Below are 24694 nucleotides of genomic sequence, written 5' to 3'. Positions count from 1 at the left end.
GTATTTCTGGGAGTCTGTTGTGATTTCTCCATTTTCATTTCTAATTTTGTTGATTTGATTCTTCTCCCTTTGTTTCTTGATGAGTCTGGCTAATGGTTTGCCTATTTTATTTATCTTCTCGAAGAAACAGCTTTTAGATTTGTTGATTTTTGTTATGGTCTCCTTTGTTTCTTTTGCATTTATTTCTGCCCTAATTTTTATGATTTCTTTCCTTATACTAACCCTGGGGTGGTTCATTTCTCTTTTTTCTAGTTGCTTTAGGTGTAGAGTTAGGTTTTTCCATCTGATTTTTCTCCTGTTTCTTGCAGTAGGCTTATATTGCTATGAACCTTCCCCTTAGCACTGCTTTGACTGAATCCCATAGGTTTTGGGTTGTTGTGTTTTCATTTTTATTCATTTATATGCCTATTTTGATTTCTTCTGTGATTTGTTGGTTATTCAGAAGTGTGTTGTTTAGCCTCCATATGTTTGTATTTTTAATAATTTTTTTTTCTGTAGTTGACATCTAATCTTACCACATTGTGATCAGAAAAGATTCTTGAGATGATTTCATTTTTTTAAAAATTTACCAAGGCTAGATTCATGGCCCAGGATGTGATCTATCCTGGAGAAGGTTCCATGTGCATTTGACAAAAAGATGAAATTCATTGTTTTAGGGTGAAATGTCCTATAGATATCAGTTAGGTCTAACTGGTCCATTGTATCATTTAAAGTTTGTGTTTCCTTGCTAATTTCTGTTTAGTTGATCTATCCATAGGTGTGAGTGGGGGTATTAAAGTCTCCCACTATTATTGTTACTGTTAATTTCTCCTTTCATACTTGTTAGCCTTTGCCTTATATATTGCAGTGCTCCTATGTTGGGTGCATATATAATTGTTATATCTTCTTCTTGGATTGATCCTTTGATCATTTTTTAGTGTCCTTCGTTGTCTCTTCATAGCCTTTATTTCAAAGTCTATTTTATGTGATATGAGAATTGCTACTCCTGCTTTCTTTAGGTTTCCATTTATGTGAAATATCTTTTTCCAGCCCTTCACTTTCAGTCTGTATGTGTCCCTAGTTTTGAGGTGGGTCTATTGTAGACAGTATACATAAGGGTCTTGTTTTTGTATCCATTCAGCCAGTCTTTGTCTTTTGGTTGGGGCATTCAACCCATTTACATTTAAGGTAATTATTGATAAGTACAATCCCGTTGCTATTTACTTTGTTGTTTTGGGTTCGAGTTTATAAACCTTTTCTGTGTTTCCTGTCTGGAGAAGATCCTTTAGCATTTGTTGAAGAGCTGGTTTGGTAGTGCCTAATTCTGTGAGCTTTTGCTTGTCTGTAAAGCTTTTGATTTCTCCTTCATATTTGAATGAGATCCTTGCTGGGTACAGTAATCTGGGTTGTAGGTTTTTCTCTCTCATCACTTTAAGTATGTCCTGCCATTCCCTTCTGGCTTGAAGAGTTTCTATTGAAAGATCAGCTGTTATCCTTATGGGAATCCCCTTGTGAGTTATTTGTTGTTTTTCCCTGCTGCTTTTAATATTTGTTCTTTGTGTTTGCTCTTCATTAATTTGATTAACATGTGTCTTGGGATGTTTTGCCTTGGGTTTATCCTATTTGGGAGTCTCTGGGTTTCTTGGACTTGGGTGGTTATTTCCTTCCCCATTTTAGGGAAGTTTTCAACTACTGTCTCCTCAAGCAGTTTCTCATGGCTTTTCCTTTTTTCTTCTTCTTCTGGGACTTCTATGATTCAAATGTTGGGGCATTTAACATTGTCCCAGAGGTCTCAGGGATTGTCCTCATTGTTTTAATTCTTTTTTTCTTTTTTCCTCTCTGCTTCAGTTAGTTCCACCATTCTATCTTCCACTTCACTTATCCTATCTTCTGCCTCAGTTATTCTACTCTTGGTTCCCCCCAGAGTGCTTTTAATCTCAGTTATTGCACTGTTCATATTGATTGGCCCTTTTTTCCCCTTCTAGGTCCTTGTTAAACTTTTCTTGCATCTTCTCAATCCTTGTCTCCAGATTATTTATCTGTAACTCCATTTTGTTTTCAAGATTTTGGATCATTTTTGCTATCATTATTCTGAATTCTTTTTCAGGTAGACTCTGTATCTCCTCCTCTTTCGTTTGGTTTGGTGGGTTTTTATCATGTTCCTTTATCTGCTGAATATTTCTCTGCCTTTTTATCTTGTTTAGGTTGCTGTGTTTGGGGTGGCCTTTCCTTGTACTGGAAATTTGTGGTTCTTCTTTATTGTGGAGGTTCCTTCCTGTGGGTGGGATTGGATGACTGGCTTGTCAAGGTTTCCTGGTTAGGGAAGCTTGCGTCGGTGTTTCGGTGGGTGGAGCTGGATCTCTTCTTTTTGGAGTGCAATGAAGTGTCCAGTAGTGAGTTTTGAGGTGTCTATGGGTTTCGTATGACTTTTGGCCGCCTGTATTTTTGTGCTCAGGGTTATGTTCCTGTGTTGTTGGAGAATTAGCTTGGTATATCTTCCTCTAAAACTTGTTGGCTCTTGGGTGGAGCTTGGTTTCAGTGTAGGTATGGAGGCTTTTGGATGAGTGCTTGTTGATTAATGTTCCCTGGAGTCAGGAGTTTTCTGGTGTTCTCAAGTTTTGGATTTAAGCCTCCTGCCTCTGGCTTTCAGTCTTATTCTTACAGTAGCCTCAAGACTTCTCCATCCATACAGCAATGATGATAAAACATCTAGGTTAATGGCGAAAAGATTCTCCACAGTGAGGGACACCCAGAGAGGTTCACAGAGTTACATGGAGAAGAGAAGAGGGAGGAGAGGGATAAAGGTGACCAGGAGGTGAAGAGGAGGAATCAAAAGGGGAGAGAACAATCTGACCAGTAATCGATTCCCTATTTGCTTTCCACAGTCTGGAACACTCAGAGAGGTTCACAGAGTTTCACAGAGAAGAGAAGAGGGAGGAGGGAGATAGAGGTGACCAGGAGGAGAGGAGAGGGAGTCAAAAGGAGAGAGAGACCAATCTAGCCAGTGATCAGTTCCCTAAGTGTTCTCCACAGCCTGCAACACCCAAAGAGATTCACAGGGTCAAGTAGAGAAGAGAAGGGGGAGGGAGGAGATAGAGGTGACCTGGGGGAGACAAAGGAGAGTCAAAAGGGGAGAGAGCAATCAAGCCAGTAATCACACTTCTAAGGAAAAATGGGTACTGAAGATTGGCTTCTGAAAGGGAGTAATAAAGAACTTAAACTTTTGAAAAGATTAAAACATGATAATAGTAAAACATATCTAGGAATTTCTCTGGAGCTGTTGAGGGCAGTGGGGGTCAGTTCAGTTTCAGATAGTTCCTTGTTCAGAAGTTCCTTATATTTCTTCTCAAGGTCTATAGGTCCCTTCCAGTGTAGTCAATGCTAACTACAGGGTTTTAATCTGTTGCACCTGTCACTTCCAAAGCAGTTCCCTCTTTGTTTATTTTGACTTCCTCTGTTTGCAAGTCTCTTCAATATCTAACTTCCACCCTGACACAAGGGGGCAAGGGTGGTCATTTATACAGGCTCACTTGTTCAATTGTGCTGTGGGGAGGGAGTGACACTACAAACAAATATCAGTGGCATGTGTGGGGAGTGCTCGCAGTGTCTGGGCCACACTGGGGTTGCCCCTGCTCATGGCATGTGTGCTTTCCCAGTCTGCATTGCTCAGGCTCCAGGTTGCTCTGCAAGGGCACTGTCTAAAGTGGGCCCTGGGTTGCATGTACTTCCCAAGTCTAAGCCACTCAGGTTCAGGTTCTTGGGTACTCCACAAAGGCACAGACTTGGTTGGGCCTGCATTTTGTGCCCTTCCCAGGTCCGAGCAGCTCAGGTGACCAGGTGCTTGGTAAGCGCACTCTCCCAGCTGGGACGGTACATCTTATCACCTCCCCGGTCCCAGCCGCTGTTTCCTGGGTGTGCAGCGGTAGCGCCATCTCAGGTGTGCTGTGTGTCTGCTCTGGAGAGCTGATCTCTGGCTGTGACCCTCCTGGTGAATGTCACATGTCCAGGATCCCAGGAAGACTTGGTTAGCAACTGGGAGCCTGCTCACAGTTTGGTAGAGGATGCTGTCTCTGAGGCCAAGATTGCCCCTTGCCTTCTGGCTCTGGCTGTCACCTGCCTCCCTCACTGTCTCCCGCGGGGGATGGGCCAGTCCGCAGCGGGCTAGCTCTCCTCTGGTATTCACTCAGTCCTTTGTTCTGTGAGCGGCCTGGCAGTGCCTTAGGTTAGAATTTTTCATGGGAAAGTTCTCTCTCTCTCTCCTCTTTTTTTTACCCTCGTTCTGGCTATCCCACAGTTTGGGTTGCTATCTCACATTAGCCCCCTCAGATTGTCCTCAGGGCATTCAGGCCCGGTCCTTACTCTAAGCAATGCAGCCTGTGCCTCCCTGTTCAGTCCCCGCTTGCTGTGGTGGACACGAGTGTCTGGGCTACTTCTCTGCTGGGTGTTGCAGTTAGGCATGTAATCTGTGGGTTTGATTTATTTATTTTTTCCTTCCAGTTATGTTACCCTCTGAGATTCCAAAACTCCCCACAGACCCACTGGTAAGAGGGTTTCTTGGTGTTTGGAAATTTCTCCTCTTTTATGACTCCCTCCCTGGGATGGGTCTCCGCCCCTAATTCTTTTGTCTCTCTTTGTATCTTTTATATTTTGTCTTACTTCCTTTTGAAGACAATGGGCTGCCTTTCGGGTGCCTGGTATCCTCCGCCAGCATTCAGAAATTGTTTTGTGGTATTTGCTCAGTGTTCAAATGATCTTTTAATGAATTTGTGGGGGAGAGAGTGGTCTCCCTGTTCTAAACCTCTGCCATCTTAGGACAGCCCCCCAAGAAATTTTTTCATTTTGAAGATTATCCTGACTTTTTATCCAGACTTTGTGCTTTTAGTTTTTTGGGCATTTTACTAATCAAGTGTAACCTCCTTTAAAAAAAGATTAGCAGTTACTACAATTTATTTAACACTCAGGATATGTAAACATAAATACACCCTGAAGTCTCTCAGTACTACCACCTCTGGTTGGCATGATGTGTACTCTGTCCTCCTCGCGAGTTGGACTGTGTGCTGTTGCATGTACCTTCATGTTTCTTGTTTCCTTTATGCTAGAAGTACTTTATTGCCCCTGTTTAGCCAGGACAGGTAATATATGTAACATATATAAAACTGAAGTTTTATCACTCTGATCCACAGAGTCATAATTTATTACCCATTTTTTTTTTTTGTTGGTGGTGTTAAACTAGAGCTCTTGTGACAGTAGATCTTTGACCATTATTTCTAAGAATTAATTTACCAAGAGAGAATTTATCATATAAAGTGCCCTCTTGCTTGCTGAGCATTACTGAGATTCATTCTTTATCAAATGAAAATGGAGAGATAGTGAAGATTTCAATTCATTAGTAGAGGGTCAGGTACATCATGTAATTATGCTGCTACATCGTGGAGATGAATGAAATAGTTAAAACCAAGAGTCATAATGAAAACATAAATTGTTAAAAACATCCTGTATTGAATATTCTATTAAGTATATTATTTTAACAAGTTAGTATACATCATGAAATGTGCATTTTAAGCAGATATCTTGTCATTTCAACTACTTACATTCTGTGGCTATCTAGACCTCTGTCTATATGGTTGTCTGGTAATGTTGGGGTCCTTTAATGGACTGGAACCTGGTGGTCCAGAGCTGACGATAAGAAAGTAAAGGAGAGAAAGAGGCTGATATTCCCTGGTTTACTCAGAAAACCATAAAGCCCTTGACATAGGACTTGCATCATTCACGAAGGCACCAGGCACCCTCTCGAGTTGGTGAAGGCACAGAGTGCCTTGTCGAGAGGGTCTTAGAAGCCTGGGCAGGAAAGTGAGCATGACGGGTCTCCACACTCCAGAGAATCAGAGAGAGAGAGAGAGAATGAGAGAGAATGAGAGAGAGAGAGAGAGAGAGAGAGAGAGAGAGAGAGAGAATCCATATCTCAAGAAAGGGGAGTGAGACTAAGCAGTTTTGTCATAAAGAGAATGTTTACTAAAGGAGACCCAAGCCTGTCTCACACAATGACCTCAGTTCCTGGGAGCAGCATGCTGCTCCACTTGAAGAGGGACAAAGGACTCATGAGAGACAGCACGTAGGAATCCTCCTGTTAAACACTCCCCAACAGGTAAAAGAAGGCGTCTTCCGAAAATCAAGTTATTTCAGACCCTTATGAGAGAGGATTGGATAAAAGGCCTCCAGAACATAGTATCATAAAACAGGAAGGAGAAAAATGTGGGTTACATTAGCATATCTATGACTATTATGGTATTTCCTCCACTTTCTAAAGTAATTTGTGTTAATTTTTTGTAACGGGTACATTTTTGTAAACTCGTATTTGTAGGCATCAGGAAAACCAACCCTACAAGGCCTTTCCTTTACTGTCAGACCCGGTGAACTGTTAGCTGTGGTCGGACCTGTGGGAGCAGGAAAGGTAAGTTGTGATGCCTTTTGGTAGCTTGATGCAATACCGCAGCCCCTGTTAAATTCTCAGAATGGAGCCCAGAGCTGAGTGTGACACGGTTTGAACTGGGTGTGTCTAGAACAGTGTTTCTCTAAGGTGTGTTCCATAGAACATTAGTTTTTCAAGAAGATTTTGTGGCAACTAAATCTGGATAAATGCACACTTTATTTTTCTTCTTGGTGCTTCACGTTCCACAGTGGGGGAACTGCTTTGTGGGGAGTTTGATGTCTCATTTAAGGAAATTACTTATTTGGTAGCTATTCAGGAAGGATGAAGACAGCGGGTACTTCTTTTTGTCACAGTGGCCGCTCTAGGAAGTCTGGAGGTTCGAGCATTTCCTCACATGATGTGACTTGGTCCTCTCAGTGCACTTCTAGTGCACATGCAGCCATGTGCTGAAGCTAAAGATATAGATGTGAGTCAGACCCCAACGCCTTTGCCCTCCAGAGGCAACCAGATTCCAGGGCGACACAAATATGCAGGCAGGTTATTTCAGCCCAGTGTGGTGAGCGCTCTGATAGTTTGGTCATAGACATGTCACTTCTATGCTACAAGATTTGAAGGACATGTACACGTGCATTTAGTCTCTTCTGTTCTGTACAACAAAATACAGAAACCTAAACTTTGGATGTGTACATGAGAGGTATTTTCCTCTGTGATGGACTTTTGCTCTTCAATACAATAAACTTCAGAATTCTTTTAATTAATAATCTTTGAATATATTCTTCACACATGCCTTTTTAAGAACAAGTATTTGTCAAATAAAGGATACCCAGATGCAGGAACAACTGCATTAAACATCAGGTACAGGAAATACCTATTCTCTTGGGCTGTTCTGCTATTTAAGGATGTTAAAAATTCTTAGTCTTTGCTGAGTGTAGCACTTCATTCAGGGGAAACAATTGGGCAGAGTAGATTGCTATGATATTTTGTTAATTTTCCTTATCAACCATTAGTTTACATTGACTAATAGTGTTATTTTTGTTTTTTGATCTGCAACTACCATAGCTGTAGTTTATCCTATTATGAAGGAAAAGTTTCTATAGTGTATCAAGCACCAGTGTGGGGTCAGCTGTGCTGTGGGGTGTGTTCCGTCCTGAGTGCTGCCTATTCACGTGTGTGTGTTGCCTTCTGTTTCAGTCGTCACTGTTGAATGCTTTGCTGGGGGAGCTGCCCCCGAGCCAGGGGCAGGTCAGCGTGCACGGGAGGATCGCGTATGTTTCTCAGCAGCCCTGGGTGTTTCCAGGAACTGTGAGGAGTAACATTTTATTTGGGAAGAAATATGAACAAGATCGATATGAAAAAGTAATAAAGGCTTGTGCTTTGGAAGAGGTGAGTAATGACTTTTGAGTTGCATGTACTCGAATTTTATTTTATTTTTTTTTAAATTTATTTATTTTAGTTGGAGGCTCATTACTTTACAATATTGTAGTGGTTTTTGCCATACATTGATATGAATCAGCCATGGGTGTACATGTGTTCCCCATCCTGAACCCACCTCCCACCTCCCTCCCCATCCCATCCCTCTGGGTCATCCCAGTGTACCAGCCTTGAGCACTTGTCTGATGCATTGAACCTGGACTGGCAATCTGTTTCATAAATGATAATATACATGTTTCCATGCTATTCTCTCAGATCATCCCACCCTCGCCTTCTCCCACAGAGTCCAAAAGACTGTTCTATACCTCTGTGTCTCTTTTTCTGTCTTGCATATAGGGTTATCATTACCATCTTTCTAAATTTCATATATATGTGTTAGTATACAGTATTGGTGTTTTTCTTTCTGGCTTACTTCACTCTGTATAATGGGCTCCAGTTTCACCCACCTCATTAGAACTGATTCAAATGTATTCTTTTTATCGAATTTTAAATAATGATAGTGTGGGTTTAAATTACAAGGTTTGTTGAAAGGTTTTTTTTTTTAATGTAAAAGATCTTTGATTATTGCTTAATATCTTAAGGTGGGCTTCTGGGTAAGTATATAGGCATATGTGCTGCTGTTTTAATCCTGATGTGGTAACACTCAATGGAATGCCTTTTTTGGGGGAGGAGTGTTGTTTAATTCTATGAGGTTTCATTCACTTTTAGCATCTTTTTTTAATGCATAATTATAAAAATTTCTGAAAACAAAGAGGACAGTGTAATGAACCCTCCTGTACCCACCTCCCAGCTTCAACCAGGATCAGCTAGTGGCCAGTCTTGCTACATCTCTCTCTGCCCCCTGCCAGCCCAATCCCCACTCCAAATTATTCTGAAGCAGATTCTAGAGCTCAGATCAGTTCAACTGTAAACATTTCACTGGGGCTTTCCCAGTGTCTCAGGGGTAAAGAATTCTGCCACTGCAGGAGACATGGGTTCGATCCCTGTGTTGGGAAGATCACCTGGAGAAGGAAATGGCAACCCACTCCAGTATTCTTGCCTAGAGGGTCCCATGGACAGAAAAGCCTTGTGGACTACAATCCATGAGGTCACACAAAAAAAGATGACTTAGCGTCTAAACAGCGACAACAAATATTTCATTAATTATCTGTAAAAGATAGGGAAGCTTTCGGGAAAAAAACATTACATTAAGTAGCCTGAAAAATAACCCCAATTCCTGAATAAAATCAACCTTCTGGTCTGTGTTTATGTGTTGTTAATGATCTCAGTGAGAAATCCTGTTCAGCATTATTTGAATCAGACTTCACATAAGGTCTTCCCCTGCACTTGGTTGATGTCTCCTTGGTCACTTTCAGTTTGTAAGTTTCCCTCTCCACTTCGTTTTTTACGTATTATTTATACAAAATAGAATGCCTTAAAGTTCTTTCTTAATACTGAATCATTTTGTTCAGGGAGAGATTGTTTTCAGAAATGGCATTAAGTTTCACAGGAAATGTTGAGATGAAATGTTTAACTCTATGTTGGTATTTAAATGAAATGAGTGAATGAATGATGAAAACTGAACTTACCTGATAGAATATAATTTGGCAGAAAAGAGAAAAATATAAATATTTATAAATAGTATGTTACTTTCTTGTGTTATAAAAATCAGTGAATAATATCTTTAAAGGGCTCTCCCCAGGGTGTGTTCAGTGCAGTCTAGACATCTATCTATTCTTCTATACTGTGAGGAAAAGGCTGGGATGGACTTTCAAAGATGTGATAGCAGAGTCTCCAAACCTTCTTTCTGAGGAAATAGTAATTTTGCTTGAACATCATAGATTGTATCAGGTGAGTAGTATCTTATGATGGTGGAGACAGAACAGGGTTGCTCATTTAAGGGGCTGCTATTTCTTTCTCCTGGGTTTTTGTTAATGGGGGATTATGCATTTGCAGAAATGATATCAAGTTAGTAGGAATGAGCTAACTTTTTATTAAATGGTGCATAGACTCTGTAAGAAAAGAAGGGGGAAAGCAAATGTGAAACAGTGACAAAATAGCTTCCATTTATTAGCATCCATGTACAAATCATTTTTTTATCTCTCACAGGTGTGTATGCACAAACATGAACAGGTATATGAGTTATTAATTCTTTATGAGTGTTCTTGATGTTATCATACTCATTTTATAGTTGGAAAAACTGAGGCTTGGAGGATGAAACTGCTCATCTCTACATTTGCAGCTCTGGTTCAGATCCATTTCTGCATGACTCTAGAGTTCATTCTTTTCTACAGTGCTTTGCTGCCTCTCAATTAAGAAAGTTTATAAGGAAGAAATTTTTTAAAAGCAGGTGATGGATGAAGGTGGGATGTAGAGTAAACAGATCTCAGGCTTTTCCTCTTTACCTTAATCACGTCCAGCTCCTGATCCCCAGATCAGATCCCAGAGACCCAGACCAGGGTGTGGGTGTTTCTTTCAGGAACTTGCCTTTCTGGTGAAGCTCAGCTCTGTCTTTCTCCCCACATCTGAGTGTCTCTGGAGAGTAAAAGGTGCTGGGAAAGTGGCTGCTATTCAGCGTTTTCCCTGGTAGGGTGGGTATGATGCTTTGCTGCAGCCACACAGGGTAACTGGGCCAGGAACGCAGGCAGTGTCCTGGGTCTTCACCCACCCTGGGGTGTCCATGCAGCACAGACTCTGATGGGAAGGGGCCCTGCTGGACTGGGCTGCACAGCGATTCTTCTGTATGTGATGTGATCTTTATAAACATGGACTGCTCTTGTGTTCTCTGCATGGTCGGGGCATAGAGTTGGGTCCTCTCGTGCCCATTCCCTCCTTGGCAGGAAGGGAGGCCTAGCACAGAGGAGTAGAAGAGAGTGGAGTCCTGGTTGCGGCCTCATCATTTGCCTGCTGTAACTTTGGACACGTCCTGTTACCAGATTGGGCCTCTGATGTTTCTGAGGACATTGGGTCAGAAGGTTTCCAGAGATTTTGCTGCTGCTCTGAAATGTCTTCTATGACTCTGATTAGCAAGGGGTCAGCAAGGTCTTTATGACACCTGGGAACCACTTAGTAAATAATGGGAATCTCTGCTTATCTCCTTTTGGAATTCATATGTTAGTGGATGGACAGAAGAGAGTCACAGACAATAGTGGTGCCCTGAGGGTATTCTGGCCTGAGGGTATTCTAGCAGAGACTGAATGTGTAGTAGAAAAGATTTGACCTTTGGAGAAAAATAGTCCTGGGTAGTAATTCCAGGTATTTGTCTCAGTTTCCTCTCTTATTAAACAGAGGAGGGGTGGGATTACTGTAAAGTCTGCAGGCCATGCCTGTGAACTGCAAACATGCCAGGTTTCAGTAAATGGTAGCTGTTGTTACTATTATAGGTCTTTTCTCTACATCCAACCATCCATATAAGTATAATAAAGATTTCTTCTTACAATTCTCTGTACCTCTACCTCTCCCAAATCCTGGAGGAAAAAAAACCAAAAAAACAAAAATGGAAAAACAGCATTTTTTTGGTATTATATGTTAATAATAATTAGAAGTATTATATTAGGCCTCACTGAGTAAATTTATCTTCATTGACCTGAAAACTTTCCTGTAATAAAACAAGAAGATATGAAGTAATTTATTTAGGTTGATGACATCAACTCCAAGGCCCAGGAGTCAGAAGTCTCAGGGATTGAGTCTCAGTTTCTCTATTTACTAGGTGTGTGATTTTGGCCAGTTGCCTGAATCTTACAAGTCTGTTTCTTCATTGGTAAAATGGAGATAATAATAGTATCAACCTCATAAGGTTGTTTTGAATTGGAAATGCAGTAGTGATTTTGAAGCACCTGATAGCTTGGAACATAACAGTTCAGTCACTCAGTCATGTCCGACTCTTTGCAACCCCATGAATTGCAGCACGCCAGGCCTCCCTGTCCATCACCAACTCCGGGAGTCTACCCAAACCCATGTCCATTCCCCTTCTCCTGCCCCCAATCCTATCCGGCATTAAGGTCTTTTCCAATGAGTCAACTCTTTGCATGAGGTGGCCAAAGTATTGGAGTTTCAACCTCAACATCAGTCCTTCCAATGAAGACCCAGGACTGATCTCCTTTAGGATTGACTGGTTGGATCTTCTTGCAGCCTGAGGGACTCTCAAGAGTCTTCTCCAACACCACAGTTCAAAAGCATCAATTCTTCAATGCTCAGCTTTCTTCACTGTCCAACTCTCACATCCATACATGACTACTGGAAAAACTATAGCCTTGACTAGATGGACCTTTGTTGGCAAAGTAGTGTCTCTGCTTTTAAATATGCTATCTAGGTTGGTCATAACTTTCCTTCCAAGGAGTAAGCATCTTTTAATTTCATGACAAGCACTTTGTAAAGGTTGGAATGATTTTGAATATAAATTAACTCTTAATTATAAGCTCAGCCAGTTTTTGGTAAAATCACATCTATAGAATATGACATATAAGAAAGAAGGTATCTGAATAACTGACATCACTTAAATTGATATTTCTACAGGTGCTCTACACATAGTACATTATATAAATCAAGAATAAAAATTTTCTGTTACCATAACATAAGTAATATAGTGTGCCGGGGTCCAGCCCCAGCAGGATCCAGGGGAACCGTCAGGATGAATGGCGTCGGCGAGAGGACGAATAGGACCAGCCTTGATAGGGCCAAGTCTGTGAGGGAGAGAGAGAGAGAGAGAGACCAGATCAGGATATGTGGCAGAGTCTGGCAGTTGCTTTATTTTTCACCGTAGCCTTTACACCCTAAGTTGGTACATTTCTAAGGGGGAGATAAGCACACAGACTTAGTTTAACATTATATCAGCTTGTCCTTCACGAAACCAGGTGTTCTCTGTATATTTTTTGTTTACAAGAGTCTTTTCCCATAGATTTTTTGTACATTATCTTCTGGCCTTGAGGTTAGCAGAAAATAGAAAATTGGCAGTCTCATGGTACAGCAGGTTGCAACATAATAGAAATACAATCCTGTTAACATAAAAGTCAGTCTTTTTGCAGAAGTTCTCAGCTAAATTTATCTAAAAAGTTCAACACACAAAGACTCTGTGGCTCTGGTGAGGCAGCCCCTGTTTAGCACTCCTGGTTAAAATTAACAATTATCTCATTGTTTTTACACTAGGGCTAAACTCTTATTTTACTAGATCTCCAACTATATTAACAATAGTTTCCACTGCACAACCTCAGCACATTAACATCAATCAAATGTTGATCTAATAACCACTTTTAAAACAACATTTTCTGTATTTTTTAATAGGGCTTCCTCACCCCCCCAAAGGGCTCTGTGCCTATTAGGGCCTTTTTTAATGGTTAATCTCTATGTATAATATCTTCTGGCTTTTAGGCCTGTTGACAATTTATGGCTTGCACCTGGTGCAACTTTAAGCAACTTCAGTAGCCGACCCTGTCTTTTTTGTGGTTAATCTATTTTCTATTAGGTGTCATCTCCAAGGGAACTAGATAGGATTTCATTTTCACAGAACAGAAATGCAAAGGGTTGCAAAAACAGCAGATATGGCACATAACAGGCTCTTAGTCTGAAAGTTAATTACCTGCAAGAAGTCACCAGCTAATCTCTATCTAAACTATTTTCTATTAGGCACATATGTGGCTATAATATTTGTGGGGCTTTTCTCACCCCGCGGAGTGACCTATGCTTAATAGTTTCTTTTGTTAGCGTACTGTGCTTAGGATGTTTAGAACAATCATGAGCATTTTGTGCAATGAGAGCACACATTTATCAAACAAGCCAGAATGCCAGCTAAAGGGTTTGAATGGAAGCATTTCCTTCATCCCTGGCCCCTTCATAGGGTACCAGCATCCAGGAGATTTATTAATTAGGGTTTTAAGTTGGTCTTTATTCAATGAAAGAGGAGCAGGAGAGCTCTCGGCAGGCAACATAAGAATCCACAGCAGGGCAAACAAGAACAACAGCAGAAAAGGGGGGAGGATACAGGGTGGGGTAGAGGCCAAGGCCAACCTGGAGGGTCCCTTATCCTAGATGGCCTTGCCTGTCAGGTATTTTCCTCATGACCTCATCATGGATGGGGTCCTGGATGGCCTTGCCTGCCCGGTATTTTCTTCATGACCTCGTCACGGGCGGGACCTCCCATAATGGCTCCTGACAATAGTGTCCCATATTTGTCTGCATTTTTAACCACTTGAAAGCTTTTAAAAGCTTTTACATAATACATATTTAAAGGTATCACATTGATAAATTCTAGTTTGATATTTTCCCACTTAGATCACTTGAATTTACAACCCCCTCTTGAGTGCCTATAAGCTTGTACTTTCATATTTACCACATTCCTGCCAACTTGGAAGTTTTCTTTTCAGATTATCTTGACAGTTATAAGATAATAAGTTTATTGATATTTCCATGACTAGGTTTAGAGGCCTTCATGTCTTGAATTATTTAACTGTTGCCTTTTTTCAAATATACTCTTTAGTCACCACATGGACAGCCTGGTGTGAAAGAGCAAAAGGCTATGAACTGCCATGAGCTGGTTTAGATTCCAGGTCTTCTGTCAATTGTAACAGCTGACTGTCCTCAGACCAGTGATGTGACCTGACTTAGTCTGTTTTCTCATCTGAAATGAGGTCCATACTTATTGTTCAGCTTGCTGTGAGGATCAGAGATGATCAGCGTCAGGGTCCAGCACAGAGCTTATACCCCAGGAGGTGAGAGAAGCTGTGTGCACATGTACAAATAAATTACGGAGCAAAATAATATTGTTCCTTCACGAGGGATGTAAGCAAAGCCTTAGGAACCCAGCAGGAAGAGAGATGAGTCCAGGATGGTTTCATGGGAGAGTGTGTTTGGGCTGAACCTGGAAGGATGGGCAGGATATTGACAGGACATGAGAGGAGGGGCAGTTCCAAATGGAAGAAAAGCAGTGGAGAAAGGCAGGGCCTCCTGCTGTTTGACTCTGGAACCCAGTCCTCCTCTGCCAGGGCCTCATGTATGGCCCTCACTAACCATTTCAACAGTGCACTCCATGATATTTCTACTGTAAGTCTCCATCATTGCTGAAGGGCACTGGATGCTTCAGGATTTGTTGTTGTTTAGTTGTTAAGTCATGTCTGACTGTTTGCAACCCCATGGACTGTAGCCCACCAGGCTCCCCTGTCCATGGGATTTTCCGGGCAAGAATACTGGAGTGGGTTGCCATTTCCTTCTCCTGTGCTTCGGAATCAGTTTAGTTCAGTTCAGTCACTCAGGCATGTCTGACTCTGTGACCCCATGGACCGCAGCATGCCAGGCCTCCCTGTCCATCACCAACTCCCAGAGTTTACCCAAAGTCATGTCCATTGAGTTGGTGATGCTATCCAACCATCTTATCCTCTGTTGTCTCCTTCTCCTCCTGCCTTCAATCTTTCCTAACATTAGGGTCTTTTCACATGAGTCAGCTCTTCTCATCAGGTGGCCAAAGGATTGGAGTTTCAGCTTTAACATCAGTCCTTCCAATGAACATCCAGGACTGATCTCCTTTAGGATGGACTGGTTGGATCTCCTTGCAATCCAAGGGAATCTCAAGAGTCTTCTTCAAAACCACAGTTCAAAAGCATCAGTTCTTCAGTGCTCAGCTTTCTTTGTAGTCCAACTCTCACATCCACACATGACTACTGGAAAAACCATAGTCTTACCTAGATGGACCTTTGTTGGCAAAGTAATGTCTCTGCTTTTTAATAAGCAGCGAGGTTGGTCATAACTTTTCTTCCAAGGAGCAAGTGTCTTTCAATTTCATGGCTGCAGTCACCATCTGCAGTGCTTTTGGAGCCCAAAAATATAGTCTGTCACTGTTTCCATTGTTTCCCCATCTATTTGCCATGAAGTGATGGGGCTGGATGTCATGATCTTAGTTTTCTGAATGTTGAACTTTAGGTCAGCTTTTTCACTCTCCTCTTTCACTTTCATCAAGAGGCTTTTTAATTCCTCTTCACTTTCTGCCATAAGGGTGGTGTCATCTGAGGTTATTGATATTTCTCCTGGCAATCTTGATTCCAGCTTGTGCTTCATCCAGACTGGCATTTTACATGATGTACTTTCCATTTAAGTTAAATAAGCAGGGTGACAATATACAGCCTTGACGTACTCCTTTCCCTATTTGGAACCAGTCTGTTGTTCCATGTCCAGTTCTAACTGTCGCTTCCTGACCTGCATACAGATTTCTCAAGAGGCAGGTCAGGTGGTCTGGTATTCCCATCTCTTTCAGAATTTTCCACAGTTTATTGTGCTTTGGGTTGGATGGCATCAAATCAGTGTATTCGTTTCCTGGTTTGCCTCTAATTTGTGTGTCTGTTTTTCAGTGAAAATTGGCTAAAATTAACTTAGAGGAGAATAACATGAATAAGGATGCATCCCTTAAAACTCTTAGAGGAAAACATAGGCTGAACACTGGATGATATAAATCAAAGCAAGATCCCCTATGACCTACCTCCTAGAGTAAGAGAAATAAAAACAAAAGTAAACAAGTGGGACCTGATTAAACTTAAAAGCTTTTGCACAGCAAAGGAAACTATAAGCAAGGTGAAAAGACAACCCTCAGAATGGGAGAAAATAATAGCAAATGAAACAACTGACAAAGGATTCATTTCCAAAATATACAGGCAGCTTATAGAACTCAATACCAGGAAAGCAAGCAACCCAATCAAAAAGTGGGAGAAAGACCTAAACAGACATTTCTCCAAAGAAGATACAGATGGCTAACAAACACATGAACAGATGCTCAACACCGCTCATTATTAGAGAAATGCAAATCAAAACTACAATGAGATATCACCTCACACCAGTCAGAATGGCCATCATCAAAAGGTCTACAAACAATAAATGCTGGAGAGGGTGTGGGGGAAAGGGAAAGCTCTTGCACTGTTGGTGGGAATGTAAATTGATACAGCCACGATGGAAGACAGATGGAGATTCCTTAAAACCTAGGAATAAAACCTCTGTATGACCCAGCAATCCCACCCTACCCTTAGGGTAGGCATATACCCTAAGGAAACCAAAATTGAAAAAAACACATGTATCCCATTGGTCATTGCAGCACTGTTTACAATAGCTAGAACATGGAAGCAACCTAGAAGTCCATTCACAGATGAATGGATAAAGAAGTTGTGGTACATATACGCAATGGAATATTACTCAGACACAAAAGGGAACATATGTGAGTCAGTTCTAATGAGGTGGATGAAACTTGAATCTATTATATGGAGTGAAGTAAGTCAGAAAAAGAAAGATAAATATCATATTCTAATGCATATATGCAGAATCTAGAAAAATGGTACTGAAGAATTTATTTATAGGACAGCAATGGAGAAACAGACATAGAGAATAGACTTATGGATATGGGGAGAGGGGAAGAGAGGGTGAGACATATGGAAAGAGTAACATGGAAACTTATATTACCATATGTAAAATAGATAGCCAATAGGAATTTGCTGTTTGGCACAGGAAACTCAAACAGGGGCTCTGTATCAACCTAGAGGGATGGGATGGGGAGGGAGATGGGAGGGAGGTTCAAAAGGGAGGGGATATATGTATACCGATGGCTGATTCATGTTGAAGTTTGACAGAAAACAACAAAATTCTGTAAAGCAATTATCCTACAATTAAAAAATAAATTAAAAAAACCACATTCCTTTTAGTGGGAGGAATTGTAATATATGCTCAAGTCAGGCTTTTCCCTTTAGCCCAATCAGAAAATGTTTTCTGGGAATTTAGGCTGACTTAGATTTTTAAAAAATCCTTTGAAATGTTTTTCTTATCTGGGTCTGGTTCATAAATAATTTGCAGAGGCAACAACATACTTGCAGTTCTGCTCTCAGACTCAGAGCCTGTTGATTGTGCTATTACTGTGCAAAATGAAAGAGTGTATTTAAGTGCTTTTTCTAGAAAATGGTTAAGATTACTCTGCTATAATGTGGTGCTATTTGGGGAAGGAAACCATAAAAATACAATATCAAAACATAAAAACTAGGAACAGTTTGCAAGGCTGTCAGTAGTGAAATGGAGGCCCAGTAAATTATGTGTGTTTATGTACGGCTAGGAATCTATCTTAAACTGGTGTTTTTCATGAAAACCAAGAATACCAAGTGATGGTGTTAACTTCTGAGCTTAACACAGAAAGGAAATGAAACAATGAATTTTCACAACATAGCAATTGCTGCCTTTCTTTGGATGTACCCCAATTAAGCTGTGAGTGAGCAGGGGACCTATGTGTGCCTGTGTGTCTCCGTGGCTGTCAGGGAGTGTTATGATGGAGACAGTCTCTTTCTTTTCCTTGTAGTCATGTGCTTTGCATGTTGTGATCCACACTGTGAATGAGTCCCACTATTGGTTTGATGAAATTAGGCTTCAGTCCAGAGAAGGCGGCACCCCACTCCAGTACTCTTGCCTGGAAAATCCCATGGATGGAGGAGCCTGGTAGGCTGCAGTCCATGGGGTCACGAAGAGTCGGACACAACTGAAGCGACTTAGCAGCAGCAGCAGGAGGCTTCAGTCACCAGTAGAAAGTTATAATTAATTCATGTTCTTTTTCCACTTATGAAGAATGTTTCTATGCTTCTTTTGATTCTCACATCATCTTTGAGTTTAGTGACTCTTGGTTCTACAGCACATTCTGTCGAAGAAGAAAATGAGACTCAGGGAGATCAAAGGACTGTTTATCATGGAGACCATAGTATGCCACCTTCTTTCCCTCCAAATTTGCTAAAGTAGGGACAGAGAAGTGGGGGCTTCATCTGCAGAAGGGTCCTGCTGTGCATCCTAGGTTGATGTCTGAGGGGTTTAGTGGATAACAAACCCCCCACAAACTCTGCTTATCTATTCCAGGATATATCAGGTGATAAATTATAGGCAGTCTAAGATTTCTAATATAGTAATTATTTAATTTGAGCCTGATTATTCTCTTGACATTTTTCAGGTGGTCTTGTCATTTTTTCTTTTTCCCCCAGGTACTCTGATTTCTCTGTTAACTTCTTCAACCTATATTCAAATATAACTTTTGATATATTCTCAGATCCTCAAGCCAAAACTTCATGGGACTTTTCTGGTGGTCCAGTGGTTAGGACTCTTCCACTGCCCATCCATGGGTTCTATCCATGATCAGGGAACTAAGATACTGCATGCCATGTGGTGTAGCCAAAATAAACAAATAAAAAACAACTTCATATCCTTAGCTTTGAGTTTTTCCTGCTTCCATGGACAGGCACCTACTTAGTCCAACTGATTTGCTCCATATCCTTTGAGCACACTGTTTCTTTCCCCTTGGTTTTCCTGCCCAGCCTGCTCTTCCTGCTTCCATTTCTTGTACAGACCTTGTCTGCCACTCTATCACTTGGTTTAAGTATCATTGTGAAGACACAAGTCGGGTGTTATCCCTTCTCTGAAAGTGGGAAGCTGGAGCTGAGATCAACAAAATATCCAGTTGAAGACACACTCATTCCTTGATAAAGTAAGTCCTGTGCCTTCACCTCCTGGGCCACCAGCTCTCATACCTGTGTCTCTAGCACAGACCTTCACACTTGCATGTCCAGCTGCATCGTGACATCACTGAGAGGTCATCTCAGCTTGTCCACAAGTGAAATCTCTTAAACCTGCCTCCACCATCTTCCCCAACTCAGTAAATGCAGACCCTGTCCTTCCCCTTCCTCACATCCCAGACACAGAATCCTCCTCTTCTCTTACAGCCCACACCCATCCCATCAGCAGGTCTTCCAGACTCCACCTTCCAAATGTGTCTGGAGTGTGACCCCCATCTCTCTGTTCCTGCTGTCCACACTCTGGTCCTGACCACCATCATCTCTCACCTAGATTATTCCAGTAGCCTCCTCACTTTTTCCCACCCTCACTCTTCCCCACTTACTGTCTTTTTTCTCTAAAGCACAGAAGTGATTCCTTGAAAACCTCAGACCAGGTCCATCCCATTTCTACCTTTCAGCAGCAGTGACCCCAGGCTCCTCCTGCTCTGTCTCTGCCCTCACTCCCCTCATTCTTATTCAGCTCTGCTCTCCTGACCTCCTTGCTTGTCCTGAACCCCTTAGGCATCTCCCCGTGGCCCCTGCACTCCCCCCCGCCTCTGTGAGGAGCAGCCTCTCCAGGTCTGCCTGAGCCCCTCCCCTCCCCCCAGGTCTGCTCACACCCGCTCTGAGCAGAGCCCTCACACCCTAGTGTGGACTCATTCCCCTCCTTTAGTTTCCATCCCCCTAAGCCAGCCTTCTTTTCCTTCTCATTTTCAGTACTTGTACTCATGGAAAGAAACTCTGAGACTTTATTTCCTCATGACTGAATTCACTGTACCCATAACAATGCCTGGAATATAGTCAGTGCTCAGTAAATATCTATCAAAATGGTCAAATGCATAAATGCTGTGAAAAGCTACAGAATGAAAACAAAAAGCCCTGAGTTTTTAAAAAATTGTTTAATATTACCATTTAGTCGCTATGAAATAAGGCCATTGCTCTTGACCAAACACTTGTGTGAAGAACTGATGCTAAAAATTTAGAATGGCAGGAGAACACATGTTAAAATTTTTTCTTTTTCCTTTTTCTCTCTCCATGTAGGATTTACAGCTTTTGAAGGATGGAGATCTAACTGTGATAGGAGACAGGGGAACCCCACTGAGTGGAGGCCAGAAAGCCCGGGTCAGCCTTGCCAGGTAAATAGGGTTTCAGTTGTCATTCCTGCTCCTCCTCCTCCTTTGCTCCTAGTGGACGTGAGCACATGGACCCCGCTCACTGGGTGATCCTGTGTAAAGCAGGGTCTTGCCTCTTTCCCTGGATTCCTGGAATGAACATGGAATTGTTGGATCCCATCATGATTCAGGGATGAGACCCAGGGAGTGTGAAGTGTCCTCTCCTGATGTCTCTCTATGTTTTCTAGAGCTGTGTATCAGGACGCAGACATCTACCTCCTGGATGATCCGCTCAGTGCGGTGGATGCAGAAGTCAGCAGACATTTGTTTGAACAGTGAGTTTGCTCCTGTTTTCAGTCATCTCTGCTTTCCAGAAACTCTGTAGAGATGAAGGAAGAGAGCTCAGGAAAGTCTTTGTGCTTCAGGAGACTCAGCTCGCTCTGCCTTGGTGTCCCTCCTTCCCCTCCCTTCCCACCATAGAAGATCCATCATAGAGAAATTTTGCATCATGATGAAGTCAGGACAGGAACATATAGAAGGTGCTTCTAGTGTCTGGAGGACAGTGGGGTCCGTGCTTTAGGGAGTGAGGGATAGATGGCAGATTTCCCCCTGCTACTTGGAGTTGATGCAGCCGGACACTGTGGATGGATCCAGACCCCCAGAATAAGAAGGATGATGTAATGTTTTTAATCAGAGAGTAGGACTCATTAACCTGGTGCTTGACTGCCAGTGGTTTTCCTCCATCATTTAAGGCATGTTAGAAGTGAAGTTTTCAGTACTGACATAGGGCTTCTGTGGAGATGCCTTTGTTGTTTATTATTCTTAGGTTTAGAAATTGTTAATAAAGTCTAGAATTTAAGAGTGATTTATTCTACATGTGAGTATGATTTCAATTATTTATCATTACTTCATGGATACTCACTAGAATTAACATTTAGACCTACAATGTAGGGAATTTTGAAACTAGATATCTAGAATCTGGCTAAAATTCGGACTCTATTTTGTGTTTCTGGAATTTGTTTTCAGTGGCTGTTTTTTGGCCACTAAATCCCCGAAATAAAACAGCTCTGATGCTTTTCTGTGTATAATGTGTTCTAACACATGCCCACTGAGGCCTCTGGTGGAGTCTAGACTGACCTTTTTTGAAAGTCTCATGAATTTGCTTTTTCTGATACAACCTCCACATCTCCCCCATGGTTAGTTCCCTTGCTATTATTCACCTTATTAAAGCCAACGACCCCTTTCAGCTGCACTTATTAATGCCCTGCTGTGTGCACTGAGATCGATGTCCTTACAGATGTTATTGTACAAAACCTCTTAGTTTACAAGGAGGACTGTGAGCCAGGAGAGGGGAAGGACCCACACTGGGAAGAATAAGGGAGACAAGAATGCCCAGCTCTCCTTCCTGCCTCTAAGGAACCTGTCTCTACGTGGAGCTTGTTAAGACAGATGCCTGGTGAAAGGTCAGCCTAGTCAGGGTTGAGAGGGTTTTGATACAGGATAGAAAATGCTAAATGAAAGCAAAAGTGGCAGCTAGAGGCTTTCACTGAAGTTGGAAAGCTCTCTGTGTCTGGGGCTGGGTGGAAAGTGCCCTGGGGTCCTGCAAGCTGGGCAGGTATGTGGAGGCTGAGAAGAGGACCCAGTTCTTTTGCTGAAGGATGAGTAGAAGCACAGGTGTGGAGGGAGGAGAAAGCAGGGCTGTGAGGAGAACAGCAGGCACGTCCTCACCTGGAGGAAGAGGGGTGTTCGGCAGAGAGAAGCTATTTGGGAATTCTTGCTGTCACGTCCTGTGTTAGTTGCTCGGACTGTGTCCATCCAGGCTGCTCTCACAGGAGAACCACAGGCTGGCTGGTTTAGTCTAATGGAAATTTACCTCTCTCGGTTCTGGAGGCTGGGGAAGTGCAAAGTCAGGGTGCTGGCAGATTTGTGCCTGGTGAGGGCCTATTTCCTATGTCCTCACAGGGTGGAAGACGTGAGGGAGCCATGTGCATTACTTTTATAAGGATACTAATCCCAGAGACCAAATTGCCAACATCCATTGGATCATTGAAAAAGCAAGAGAGTTCCAGAAAAACATCTACCTCAGCATTATTGGACCACAACAAACTGTGGAGAATTCTTCAAGAGATGGGAAGACCAGAGCACCTGACCTGCCTCTTGAGAAATCTGTATGCAAGTCAGGAAGCAAAAGTTAGAACTGGACATGGAACAACAGGCTGGTTCCAAATAGGGAAAGGAGTATGTCAAGGCTGTATATTGTCACCCTGCTTATTTAACTTATATGCAGAGTACATCATGCAAAATGTCAGTCTGGATGAAGCACAAGCTGGAATCAGGATTGCCAGGAGAAATATCAATAACCTCAGACATGCAGATGACACCACCCTTATGGCATTAGGGAATTATCAAAGAAGAACTAAAGAGCCTCTTGATGAAAGTGAAAGAGGAGAGTGAAAAAGTTGACTTAAAACTCAACATTCAGAAAATTAAGATCATGGCATCCAGTCCCTTCACTTCATGGCAAATAGATGGGGATAGAGTGGAAACAGTGACAGACTTTATGTTTTTGGGCTCCAAAATCACTGCAGATGGTGACTGCAGCCATGAAATTAAAAGACCCTTTCTCCTTGGGAGAAAAGTTATGACCAACCTAGACAGCATATTAAAAAGCAGAGACATTACTTTGCCAACAAAGATCTCTATAGTCAAAGCTATGGTTTTTCCAATAGTCATGTGAGTGTTGGACTATAAAGCTGAGCGCCAAAGAATTGATGCTTTTGAACTGTGGTGTTGGAGAAGATTCTCGAGAGTCCCTTGGACAGCAAGGAGATCCAACTAGTCCATTCTAAAGGAAATCAGTCCTGATTGTTCACTGGAAGGACTGATGTTTAAGCTGGAACTCCAGTACTTTGGCCACCTGATGTGAAAAACTGACTCATTGGAAAAGACCCTGATGCTGGGAAAGATTGAAGGCAGGAGGAGAAGGGGATGACAGAGGATGAGATGGTTGGATGGCATCACTGACTCAATGGACATGAGTTTGAGTAAACTCCCGTAGTTGGTGATGGACAGGGAGGCCTGGCATGCTGCAGTCCATGGGGTGGCAAAGAGTGGGACACGACTGAGCAGCTGAACTGAACTGAATGCCATTCACAGAGGCTACACCCTCATGACCTGGTAACCTCCCAATAGTCCCATTTCTAGTAACATCGCATTGGGAATTAGGTTTTGACATATGAATTGTGGAGGACACAAACATATTCTCTAGCAGGCTGTAACAGATGGGGGTTGGGGGCAGGACAGTGCTTAAAGAACAGAAATTTATTTTCTTACAGTTTTGAAGGCTGGACATCCAAGATCTTCCAGCCTTTCTTCTGAGACTTCTCTTCTTGGTTTCTGATGGCATCCTCCTTGATATGTCCTCACATCGTCTTCCCTCTGTTCACATGCACCCCTCTCCTTATTTCTGTCCTTAAATCCTAATCTCCCCTTCTAATGACGCTAGTCTGATTGGATTAGGCCCACCTTAATTAAGGGTGACAGTTGCCTTGTTAAAGATCCTATCACTAAATTCTAAAATACAGGAAGCTAACATGTTAACATGTGAATTTTGAAGGGGACAGAATTCATTCACAACAGGTTCTAAATAGCAAAGTAAAGAGATTTGAGCAGAGTCAGTTGTGTGAGAGGGAGCCGTGTGAGGAGCTCTGTGCTCTGGACACCAGGAGCTGGGATTCCACATCCACTAAGCACAGGTTGTGGAGCAGATGCCATCAAAGTCTGTTTAACTTTGTGCTTAGTGTTGAGGTGATGAAAGAGCTCTGGAGATGAGTGATGGCAATGGCTGCACAACAGTGTAAACAGACTTAATGCCACTGAGCTATATACTTAAAAATGATTAAAATGATAAATTTCATATTATGTATTTTTTAACACATGTACACACAGAAGTGCACAGTAGCACTGAATCTTTGAGAACATGAGAGAGCAGAGAGGCTGACATGTGGCATGGCTTCCAGCTCCTTGATTTGACTGCCCCTTCTGCACCCTCTCCTCATCCTCAGTTAATGAATTTTCCCTTAGAGAAGCGCCTTGTGTCTTGTCATGAGTTCAGTGACAGGTGCTAGTGCTATGACAGGGATTCCCCACTCCCCATCCTCCTGGTATCATGAGTAGCTCAGCCTCCCTGTTCCTGTTCACCCTACCCTAAACTTGCAAAT

The 24694-nt window shown here is 42.2% G+C and overlaps 1 protein-coding gene across 1 annotated transcript in view; it reads left to right on the top strand.

Moving 5' to 3' along the window:
• Positions 1-24694, top strand: part of LOC133049371 (ATP-binding cassette sub-family C member 4-like) — a 157169-nt gene that overhangs the window by 47571 nt on the left and 84904 nt on the right. The window contains exons 12-15 of the mRNA XM_061133344.1: positions 6341-6430; positions 7601-7792; positions 20404-20498; positions 20723-20809. Coding sequence (XP_060989327.1) covers positions 6341-6430; positions 7601-7792; positions 20404-20498; positions 20723-20809 — 464 coding nt within the window. The remainder of the gene's footprint in view (positions 1-6340; positions 6431-7600; positions 7793-20403; positions 20499-20722; positions 20810-24694) is intronic.

Source organism: Dama dama, chromosome 30 (assembly GCF_033118175.1).
Source record: "Dama dama isolate Ldn47 chromosome 30, ASM3311817v1, whole genome shotgun sequence".
NCBI lineage: Eukaryota > Metazoa > Chordata > Mammalia > Artiodactyla > Cervidae > Dama > Dama dama.
The sequence above is the reverse complement of the archived record's forward strand: the minus strand, read 5'-3'. Positions and strand labels throughout refer to the sequence as shown.